Source organism: Oryctolagus cuniculus, chromosome 3, assembly GCF_051225735.1.
Source record: "Oryctolagus cuniculus isolate XC-2025 breed Fujian yellow rabbit chromosome 3, ASM5122573v1, whole genome shotgun sequence".
NCBI lineage: Eukaryota > Metazoa > Chordata > Mammalia > Lagomorpha > Leporidae > Oryctolagus > Oryctolagus cuniculus.
In genome coordinates, this window is record NC_142869.1 from 157,827,233 (window position 1) to 157,839,494 (window position 12,262).

General features: G+C 37.1%; 1 protein-coding gene across 4 annotated transcripts in view; it reads left to right on the forward strand.

The window, feature by feature from the left end:
- The window catches only part of PTPRZ1 (protein tyrosine phosphatase receptor type Z1), a 200,020-nt gene that overhangs the window by 132,824 nt on the left and 54,934 nt on the right, over positions 1–12,262 (forward strand). For all 4 annotated transcript variants that reach the window (XM_051848907.3, XM_051848908.3, XM_051848909.3 and 1 more), the window contains exons 10-11: positions 701–827; positions 8,441–8,487. In XM_051848907.3, coding sequence (XP_051704867.3) covers positions 701–827; positions 8,441–8,487 — 174 coding nt within the window. The remainder of the gene's footprint in view (positions 1–700; positions 828–8,440; positions 8,488–12,262) is intronic.

Sequence of the window (12,262 nt, forward strand, 5' to 3'; positions counted from 1 at the left end):
GGAAGAAGATGATAGTTCTGTTACTGTCTTGCGTATTTGTTGTTAGGACATAGAGATAACTGTTTCTCACTGTGCTCGTTAGATTTTGCTCCTTATTTGTAAATGCTGCACAGTTTATTTGTCCAACTTTAATTTTTAGTTTTTAATTCTTATTTACGAATTAGATGTGTTCTAGTTAAAATTGAAACTTTACAATTGAATTTTTTTAAGGTTTATTTATTTGTTTGAAAGGCAGAAATACAGAGAGAGGCAGAGAGAGAGAGAGCTTCCATTCACTGGTTCATCCCGAAATGCTCCATGACAAGGGCTGGGCCAGGTGGGAAACCAGGAGCCTGGAACTCAATCCTGTCTCTCAAGTGGATGGCAGGGACCCAAGCATGTGGGCCATCTTCCACTGCTTTCCCAGACCATAAGCAGAGAGTTGGATTGGAAGTGGAGCAGCCAGGACTTGAACTGGTGCTCATATGGGATGCTGGCATCACAGGTGGCAGCTTAACCTGCTATGCCACAACTCCAGCCCCTCTACAGCTGATTTTTAAAAACCAAAACAAGTTCAAATTTAACTTACATGGCTTTTTCTTAGGTGAATAAAATGTAAATATTTTCCATTAACAAATGAGGAAATGTTTTCTAGGACAGATTTCCAGGGTATTATCCTACGATAATGATGTCTTTGTTTAATACCTAGTATCTTTTTTAGGGTGCTATTCTCAATAATTTACTTCCCAATATGAGTTATGTCCTTCAAATAGTAGCCATATGCACCAATGGCTTATATGGAAAATACAGCGACCAGCTGATTGTTGACATGCCTGCTGATGATGCCGGTAAGTACTCTCTGACATATCTTTATGTTCTCTATTTAAATGAGTCTGGTTTAATTACTGAATGTATTAGTGCTTTCCTTCTGACTTTTTATACTCTTTTGAACAAAAGTGAAAAGATTTAAGTCTCTATCATCAGGTAATTTCATGAGCTATACGACTTGCTTCTTTCAGTGGATCTTGTGCAAGACAATAAGGAAATGTATTCTTAGTATGAAGATTTCTATTTATAAATTAAGAGCAACAAAACCTACTTATAATTTTACAATGGTCATCAATGATAATTTCAATGCAAAAGCATTGAAACTACGAATTTGGAAAAGTAAGAGTTGATTTAAATTGTGTTTAATTCGTTTTTCAGCTCCCAAAACATTTTGTAGTAAGTATAAACATGATTCTAAGATCATGTGAGGTACTTTGCAATACCTATACAAAGCACCCGAATAGTTTATCTTAGTTATTTTATCCATTTGTTATAATTTCGTCAGGGGTGTGCTTTCCTCTTAGTTAATTTGACAACATGATCTCCTCAAAATAAACCAAATAATTTTTCTTTCTAATTGTGTTTTATTTGCATGCTTCTTCTCAAAGTATTATGGAAAATCTTTTGATCTCAGAGCATGTGCAATAACTGAATCAATACTGGCCATCTTAATTTGACAATTTACAAATTTATGCAATTAAATTTGTTCTTTTTTGGTTAAAGTAAGCAGTTTTAAAATAATAGAATGTAATTGTGTATGCGTGTATACACATCATACATAAATGTATTTTATATACTTACATACATGTAAATATTCTTTGATTATCCCTACCATGAGACAACTCATTGAAATTTTATGTTTTAATGTAAATTAATAGTTATAATTTGTATTAATTATAACATATTCAGTTTTGCATATGGAAGGAACACTGATGTGCTCTTGTGTGCTTTTGTTGCCTAAATACTATAGCAAGAACTTTTAATCCAAAGTGAGCTTACATAAAATATGTGGCAATTAATCAACTTGCCATAGTTGTTCTAACAAGTTGAGTCTAAAAGAATACATGTCAGAGGATTAAATACTATTAAAGGTATCTTTCCAAATCATTGAATTCAGAACTTGATAATTACAACTAATGAATATCACTGCTATCATGGTGGCTACATCATCATTTGGTATTTCTTATGACTACCTCATGGCCTAGGTATAATCATTTTACCTATTGTTTTGATTTAGTGCTACTTTGCAAAATCAATATATTTTTAGATGGAATGGGGACTCTAAGTTTTCTTGAAAGGCAATTATCAAAGTAATTGACCATGGTTTTCACTGTTTGAAATCATGCTAACTCCACTGAACGGCAACATCATCAGAGTTCTCTGTATTGATCCACCCATAAAATGACATCTGTCACCAGTACAACATTGACCATATTGGCCAATACTGTAGGTGAACTGATTGAAAAATGGCATGCTAAAAAATTTCTTCTATCTTTTTTGTGTGCATTTTAGAGCATGAATTATGTTGAACATATTCACTTAATTGTACTGTCTTGTTTTAATTATGCTACTCAGTATCCACAGATAAACTATTTCTCATGAGCTTGCAACAATATACTCTGGGCTATTTGTTTGATATTGTCAATCTATTTACCATGTAAAAATTTTAAACTTTCTCAATATTTTATTGGTTTCTGGTTTTGAGAAGCTTATTAGCTATGAAAGACAGATCAAATGTCTGTTTTCTACAGAAGTAATTTCTAAGTGATCCTTTTAAAGTAATTTTATAATGGCACAAAGTAAAATATTCTTATATAATGTATAGCATTTGTACAAAATAATAAACACTAAACTTAATTTCTATTTGTTTAAAGGATCAGGACACTATTGAACATTGTAATACTGAGATGTTAGTTTGGACAACCATTTAATCTCCATGGATGTCTCTTTCCCCTAAAGCATTTTGCACAGCAATGAAGTTTCAAAGTAAAAGATGGTATTTGATTTGATGTTCTGGTACCAAATGCCTCTTTTTTTTCTTTTAATTGGAATATATTTTATGCTGAATTTATTCCCAAGGCATAAGTTTTTGCTTCTTTAGTTTCTTCTGGGATGTCTTTTTCTTCTGTGCCACCTCCTCTTCTGGTTTAGGAACAATTTGTTCCTGTTCAGTGAGGATCATTTCAGTGTGGCACGGGGAGCTCATGTGTGGGTTAGTCTGACCACGGGCTCTGTAGGGACGGTGGCGCATCCTGGGGGCTTTGTTCACCTGGGAGTGTTCAATGAGCAGAGAATCTACATCCAAACCCTTCAGCTCAGCATTACTCTCTGCACTTTCAAGGCACTTTATATGGGCCACCGACCCTGTGTCCAACCCCATTGCTTGGCCTGGGCACACCTACCAACTCTACCATTGTACCTATGGGGTGGTACACATTGCTTCCTCAATGTGACATCTTTCAGGTATTTAGTGGCTTTTCAAATATGTGTACCCTTGGTGGCCTGGGCAGTTTCTCTGGTATTCTTAAAGTGAACATGAAGATTTGAATCTCTTGATTTGCATGATTTTGTGGGGTTTTCTGGGTCAAGTGAGTAACAAACCATTTTTGCAGATCATCTAAGGCCACTTACAGGAAGAGCCCAAATGCCTCTTAAAATCCAAGGATTAGAAACTTAGTTGAACTATTTCCTAATTATTTCTATCAACCATTTCTTCATCAAAAGTTATTTTACTGAAAGCTTAAGGTTTTCCTATTCTTCATAGCCAAACATTATCTCCTTTATAGAGTTTATTCTTTCTGACCTTAAAGCCTGCAATGACACTTCAATCCATATCTTTACAATTCAGTATTAAAATTACATCACTTTAAATATTGTTTTTATGGTAATTATATTACAGAAAAAATCAGTTGACAACATTACTGGCTTGCAGTTTGGTAAAAACACAGATTCAGTACTGATAACATTTATGAATTTTATTATTTATGAAGCTAATATGGATGTAAGAAACTTTTGAGTTTGCTGTTATTTCATGATTTTTATTAGCACCATTTCATCCTGTCCTTCATGCTGTTTCATTACCTTGGTAACATTGTAGTATGTCCATTAAATTATTCTATTATTATTTAGGAAAAACTATTTCTTAAATGCTGTATTATTCATTGCCTTTATTCAAAAGTGAAGGAGGTGATTTATAATTGCCTCGCTTTTGTAGATTTCAAATATTCTGATCAATATCTGTGAGGCAAAACTCAGTCTTCCAAATTATGTACTTAACAATAATTTCATTAAGTTGTTCATTTAAGTTGATAATTAGATGATCTTATTGTTCGTATAATTAATTATACTTATTGTATACATTATCATCATAAACTAATGTCCATTAAGTATTATTTTAAATGTTATTTTAAGCCGGCGCCGCGGCTCACTAGGCTAATTCTCTGCCTTGTGGCGCTGGCACACCAGCTTCTAGTCCCGGTCAGGGCGCCGGATTCTGTCCTGGTTGCCCCTCTTCCAGGCCAGCTCTCTGCTGTGGCCAGGGAGTGCAGTGGAGGATGGCCCAAGTGCTTGGGCCCTGCACCCCATGGGAGACCAGGAGAAGCACCTGGCTCCTGCCATTGGATCAGCGTGGTGTGCCGGCCGCGGTGCACCGGCTGCGGCGGCCATTGGAGGGTGAACCAATGGCAAAGGAAGACCTTTCTCTGTCTCTCTCTCACTGTCCACTCTGCCTGTCAAAAAAAAAATGTTATTTTAAAGTAAGCATAAAAATTCACACTCAGAAACAAACTTAATTTTGTCTAGGAAGGCTTTTTAATATTGAAAAGATATGTAAAGTACTTTAAAAGATATTTTGTAAAACTGAATGATTAATAATTCATAATATATTTTAATTATTCAATAGTAATAATTGATAAATATATTTATTTCACTGTAACTAAGATAATTGTGTTCATTTCTCTTCTACAATATAGAGCTAATGATTTTAGTTATAAATGTCATTATTTACATATATGTTCTAGGGCCTTAATAATTATTTGTTAAGTTTAAATGAATATTGAGTTAAATCAACATTTTTTTTGCTGTTACTGTGTGCTTTTCAGTTGTATACAATTGTCTTGTTAAATCACCATACATCTGTCCCCACTCTGCCTATAACACCGTAAACAATTAGTATCATTATATAATGATATTTAAGATCATGTTTTGAAGCATTACAGTCTACATTGCTTTTACCTTTTGCACTGTGAAACTTGGCATATTTTCCAATGATTAAATAAGCCTTGCTTATGAACCTACATCAGTGTCGCTTGTTTATATTGTGAACTATTAGTGTATTACTGGCATGCTACTTTAAAGAAAAATATAAAATCACATGTGCCCCCAAACAAAACCACAATGGATCAACAGCTTTTGTCCAGTTATTACATGAACATGAATTTTCAGTATCCACTCACAAAAAAAAATGCTTTGTTCACATCAGAGGTTTTCCTAGCTTTTTTGGAGTATAATGTGATAAAGTGAGACAAGTCGATACATTGGCATTTTTCTTAGCTATTTAATATTTCAATAGTACTTGAGTCAAGCCAGTGTTCCCTGAAATATCAGCCGTTGTTTGTGAGGGAACCTTAAGCCAAGGGGGACCTAATGTGAGACCCAGCACCAATCAACAGAGCTACACCTTGGGTGCCAGGATCTTGAGCTCACAGACCCAGAAGTGTGACTTCAGAATCCTTAGAACAGAAACAACCTTCCAAAATTATTTAATTTCAAAGTTGTTCTGAAGGAGTTTAACAAAAGACTTCTGGCGTCGAGGGAGTGGGAGCATTGATATTTTCCTGGGAAGCCACCAGAATTTCATTCAGTTGAAGCAACCTGAGTCCAGGTGGAAACCCAAATGAAACTCCTTCAGAATGGAGTTACCAGTGTGAAGGCAGAGCACTTGGCGTGATGTCATGGAGTCAGCGGCATCTCAGAGGGCTGCTTTGGCCCTGCTAGGTTGCCTTAGAGTACAAGGAGGCCCAGAGCAAATGTCTTACTCAGGAGGTAACTAATAAGCCCAATTATAGAAGAAGGCACCAATAGTCATGAGGGGAGGTGATTGGATTGAAATCCTGTATTTTAACCCATAAGGAATCCTAATCCATATCATTTGTGCTCTGATAAAAGGGTAAAATGAAATGCAATATAAACTAAAAATATTGAGAGAAAGTGGAACAATCCTCAGTGTGATAATAACACATACCCCAATCCAAGCCTGACAATTAAATTTTAAAAATTGCCTTTGCCCATTAAAAATACAAACATAAAAAAGTAGCAAAACCAGTTAAAAAATACAAACATAGATGAAGGTAGATTATGTGTTTTTAAAAGGTAGAATTACAGAGAAAGGGAGAGAAAAAGCTCTTCCATCCACTGATTCACTCCACAAATGACCACAATGACCAGAGCTGGTCAGACTGAAGCCTAGAGTCAGGAGCTTCTTCCAGGTCACCCATGTGGGTGCAAGGGCTCAAGCACTTGGGTCATTTTTCCTCTGCTTCCCCAGGAGCATTAGCAGGGAGCTCGATCAGAACTGTAGCAGCTGGGACTCAAATTGGCACCCGTATAGGATGCCAGCACTGCAGGCAGCAGCACAACCTGCTACACCATAGAGCTGGGCCCAGACCATGTCTTTAAATTTTAAAACATCTTCTTAAGCATGTTAAAAAGAATAGAATATCCTTGAGATTTTTTTGCAGTCTTTTCACAGAAAAATCTACAGTATGTAGGTTCATCACAAAGTTCATAGAAACTGGAATTAAAAGATAAATTTACCCTGGTGCAAAAAAATTTGAAATCCATGCATATTGTATATGTATCACTAACAAGTCTTTGTTTATGATTTGTTCATATTAACGTTGAAGTATTTTAAAGGTACATGAAAAGCCTACAGTGCTAGTTCCATTTTAAATATGTTCAATAAACCTGGATATTGTCTTAGTACTGAATTTGAAGGTTTTCATATGTATGGAATTCTTTAGCTATAGCCATTAGAAAGCCACGTCAAAGATTATTTTAATTGCTTCTCAGTTTTAAATCCATGTGTACTGAATTCTTGGAGGCCACAGAGCTGCAAGTGATTGAGACAACTGAAATTATTTTAATTTGGAAATATTAAGAATAAGGAGCCTGAAAATCAGAGAATGGAAAAAGAATTTCACAGGGCCAAAAGTAGAATGAAACCACTAATGAGCCAAATAAAGGTTCCAAATCTTGCTTAGTTTTAACAATGAAAATTGAGAATTAAAATTTATGATTGTAATTTGTTACTAGTGGTTATTTTTATTTTGACAGCACACTACTTTGTTCAGGTAAGTAATTTTGAAACAGCCAAGTTGTCAAGAATATTAACTTCATCTCAGTCTTCTCAGGAGCCAGACATATGTGCAGACTTTACTTAAATTCTCTTCTAGATAGAACTCATGCTGAGCTTTGTCTTTTTTTTTAACATTTATTAGCACCTAGAAATTTTCAAGAAAAATAAACTCAAGAAAGTCAGTCTTGGAAAATAGGTCTGAGCACAATAAACATTTGATGTTCCTTCAGTTATGTTTTGATATTTCTATGGAATGTGCATTTTCTTTGAGGACATTAAAACATCTACAGCACTAGGATAGTAAAGAGCATATACTTTGGAGGTGGAATGAACTTCTAGAAAAGTGTAGGAGTAAGAAGAACATGGTTGTATTGATGCCTGAGCCCTCACCACATCTCTCTGTCTTCCTCATGAACTACACAGGTCTGATGAAGACTTAGGGAAAACCCTTCTATGATCCAACAGAAATGTCAATGTGGCTGGATTCTTACCTGGAGAGAATAAACCAGCTCCTAGTCTTTCCTAACATATCCTGATAGGTCTTGTTTTAGCATTGAGATGTCTCTGTGTTAAAAATATGTCCATTATGGTTGATTGGGAAAAAATGGACTTGGATGATCCTGGCTACCTCAGGCTTTGCATAGTCAGCACTAGCTGAGCTTCCCAAAGAGGAAAACACAGAGGAATCATTCCCTTTTGTCCTTCCTAATGTGAGCTCTGGTGAGGACCTGATGGAAAACATTTTAGCTGGTGCATATCAAATAAGTGAGCCCAAATCAGAGGATTACTTTAGATCAGAAGCGGAATTCCAGAATGTGCACACCGGATAAGAAAATCAATCCTGCCAGTGCTCCAGAAAGTTCCTGGAATTTCCCCAGCTACACATTTATCAGCCCTGTAAGGGTAAAAAGATTTCTGCACGGGTGAAAAATTATTTGAGTTTCTTTATATTCAGTTAAGTCAGTTACACTGTCCTGTCTGTTAGCGTCAGTGAGACCTGGGGTAGGAGTGAGGTAAAGCATCGGAGCAGAAGCTAGAGATCAATCTTGTGATGCAGCACAAATAAGTTGATGTGGTAGGTGTGAAGTAAGCAGTGCTCAGTAATACTGAAAACTGCTATCAGAAATTTGCAATTTTTATTCTAGAAGATTCAGTATTTTTTAATGCTAACAACTATGTTGCTGTTCTTTTTTCCTCTTTTCATCCAAAAGTAAACCCACAATGCTTTAACTAACTAGTTGAATGAAAATTTTAATTATTCTGTTTTTAATTTTGTAGAACTTGATCTTTTTCCTGAATTAATTGGAACTGAAGAGATAATCAAGGTATAATGATCATTTTATATATTTAAAGGTTTTAAAATTGAAAAGTCCATTTTGAGTTGTTGCTTACATTATAGATATTATTGCACTAATAAGTGTTAGTGTTGCATTCTTCATTGTGGGGCTGCCTGCTAAGCTGTATTATCATGTGCTAGATAATTAATTTATGATGAAATTGGAAGACACTGGTGAATGTAAAGAAAAGCATGTTAAATGTTTGGTGATAATGAAAAAAAAGAACTTTCAAAATAATTGTAGCTCTGAGCTATAGCTATTAAGTTGGATTTTTTGTTTTTCTTCTCAATGAACACTTTTAACACAGCCTTCACTGCAAGCTTACAACGATTATTTTAAGATTTCCATTGTTGATTTCCAGTCAATTTCTCCATTGGACTAAAACATTGCACTAAGTGTTGTATTTTTCCAGGAGAACTAGCTATAAAGGTGACTTTGTGTACCTTCGTTCTGGTCATGATACTTAAGAATAGGTGGACACCAAATGCTGTGCGTGCTGTGAGCTTTCTGGTTTCATCAGTTTCATGTATTGCAAACACAGAAGATGTTCCTGTTGGAAAAGTGACTGTAACAAACTGGCTTTTTATAGTCAAAGAAAGGTTACTGAGCAGGAGGAAAGAAAATAATTCAGTGTATCAATCCAAGTCCCAACAGGAGGCAGATGCCACACTCAAGTGGAATCATTGAGGTTAATTTCATAAAAAGAAGTATTCACAGGTGTGTGGGAAACCAGCAAGAGATGATGTTGGCTGGAGATATTGGGGACTTATTGTTACACCCACGCCTGAAAGGCAAAGAGAAGGTGTAAAGAGGCTAGTCCAGCAGTTGCTGTGGCCCTGATAGTGGGACAGAGCCATCCTGTGGTGACCAGCCAGGTGAGGAACCTGCTGGGGAGTACCCTGGTCCATCTTTGGGCACAGCGTAGTGGAGACATAGGATGGAGGGTGTGGGAAGGCCTAGAAAGCACATACAATGTCCTGAGGGAGAGGACGCCTAACAGAGCTGAGAAGACTCACAATTCAGCATTACTTCATGGAGGTGGAAGGCTATTACCTAGAAGAGTAAGAGAAGTCTTATTGCATTTGGTGTTTTTGAGGGAAGTGGCAGCAGCCAACATCCTTTGAAATAGCAGGGGGGCAGGTACACTGGCACTGCTGAGGAAAAAAGAATCAGCTCCTACTGCATAGACGGGGATTTAAAATGACGGGCATAGGAGCAGTGGCTGGTAAACTTACACTGGGAAATTGAGACTCTTTCATGCTGTTGAAATTAACTGCGAAATAAAGCATCAAATCAGTGGCAGTCCATGTCTTCATGTTTCGTTCTGGAGCGTGATTCTGAGACGGGATGGAAACACTACTGTTCCCTTGCATGGCTTCATGCAGGAATGAATGGCAGAGGCTGGCAAATGTGTGAAGTGCACCTGATGGTTATCAAACTTTGGATATGGAAGTGAATTGTTTGGAAGATATTGCTTAGGCTCTATCTAAATATCAATATGCAACTTTGAAAAATACAGTACCTCCAACATGATCAAGGATTTACACTACACCTTTTAAAATGGGAGTCATGAAGGATAGCAGCTGTGACATGGATCAAAACCATGGAACGAGAAAGAGTCATAGAGCCGGCGCCGTGGCTCACTAGGCTAATCCTCCACCTTGCGGCACCGGCACACCGGGTTCTAGTCCCGGTCGGGGCGCCGGATTCTGTCCCGGTTGCCCCTGTTCCAGGCCAGCTCTCTGCTGTGGCCCGGGAGTGCAGTGGAGGATGGCCCAGGTGCTTGGGCCCTGCACCCTATGGGAGACCAGGAGAAGCACCTGGCTCCTGGCTCCTGCCATCAGATCAGCGCGGCGCACCGGTGGCGGCCATTGGAGGGTGAACCAACGGCAAAGGAAGACCTTTCTCTCTGTCTCTCTCTCACTGTCCACTTTGCCTGTCAAAAAAAAAAAAAAAAAAAGAAGAAAAAAAAAGCAAGCAAGCAAGCAAGAAAGAGCCATAATAACTTCATAGAAAATATGGGGAAGACTGTCTGTCAAAATGTCTGCAGTCAGCTCTGCATCAAGTAATCACTGAGTATGAGTGATGTTGACACGAGGCATTGTGACTTCAAAGAAGCCACCAAGACCTGGTAGGGTAGGAGTGATGAATAGTCCATCACTTCCCTCAGATTCAGAGGTTTCTGAACCTTGAGAAGTTTAAAATCTGCTAGAAAAGAAAGCAGTAAAGATACATGTGTGATATGTATACATTTTTCACAAAAAATATCTAACTGAAGAAGAGTTGAGTAGCAGTATGTTGTAATAAAAATGTTAGTGCCACAGGTTAAACCACCACTTGTAATGCCAGCGTGTCATACCAGAGTTCCAGTTTCAGTTCCAGCTGATTTGCTTCCAATTCAGCTCACTGCTAATGTCCCTGGGGAAGCAGTGGGAAATGGCCCAAATGTTTGGCCCCTGACACTCACATAGGAGACCAGGTTAGAGTTGCTGTCTGCTGGCAATGGGCCAGATAGAGCCATTGCTGGAGTGAACCAGCAGATGAAAGGTCTTTCCCTCTCTCTGCTCTTCCAAATAAAGAAATAAATATTCAAAAAATAATTCAAATAAAAATTGGGAATCTACATAGCTTATGGCAGGATAGGTCAAAGTGTACGTGGGAATTTGAAGAGGAAGAAGAGTGATATTATTGTGGGAGTTTATCAAAATTACTGGGTCACATAGAGAAGACTTGTGTTTTGATAACTGTATCTGTGAAAGGCAGAAGAGAGACAGATTGATAGTTGTAAGTTGAATTATAGGTTTTCCATGATGTTCTGAGTTCCTGTAAATTCATAAGAATGGTCTGTTTCAGAATTTGAGAAATCATGAAATAGAGGGAATCCTCAATTGTATTCTAGTCCTAGGGAATAAATTCAAAACACAGATACCAGAGTCAGACTTAAAAAGGTACAGGCAAGGGTGACTTCAGTGGTTCACTTTTTTAAATTAATTTTTAAATTCACAGATAATTGTACGTATTTTGAATGCAGTGTGATATGTTAGCACATGTGTGAAGAGGTGTGTTTTGTCTCATGGCTTGTTTTCTCTGTAAGCAGGAAGACCACCTGCTAAGAATCAAGGGCAAGGATAGGAAAGCAAAGACTTGAGTGGTTCTTAGGTAGGGGGAAAGACTCTGGAGTGATTACAGAAAACTAGCCAAATACTGAGATTTGCACAGGTGAGGAAGAATTTATAAATTCTGCATTACAAAGCTTAACCTGAATCCTTAGTGAACCTCTGGGTCAGATTATAAAACAATGTCCATAAGAACTTTTACTAAAAGGAGAACTATCTCAAACCAATAAATACTAAGAGCAAAGTCAAGGAAAATTATTCTTATTTCCCTTTGCATTAAGGACTTAGGTTTGTAGATTATGGAAATATTTTATCCAGCAAAATACAAAGGATGTTCAAAAATTCATGGAAATGCACACTATGAAAATGCATATTCCCTAAAATGGATTTAAAAAAAAAACACTTATCTTTTAACTCCATTCCCCGTGTAATTTTTGAAAGAACTTATAGTTGGTGAAATCTCTGAAGCTGTCCTTGTGAGCGTGTATCAAGCAGAATGCACAATTTCATGAATAAATACTATTAATCACCAAAGCTATGAGAGTAGCCATTTTCAGCATTAAAAACAATTCAGATAAAGCCAATTCACTTCTCAGAATTGTCACATAAGCCTCAGAAAATACTGTACAAACAACCAAACAATTAAA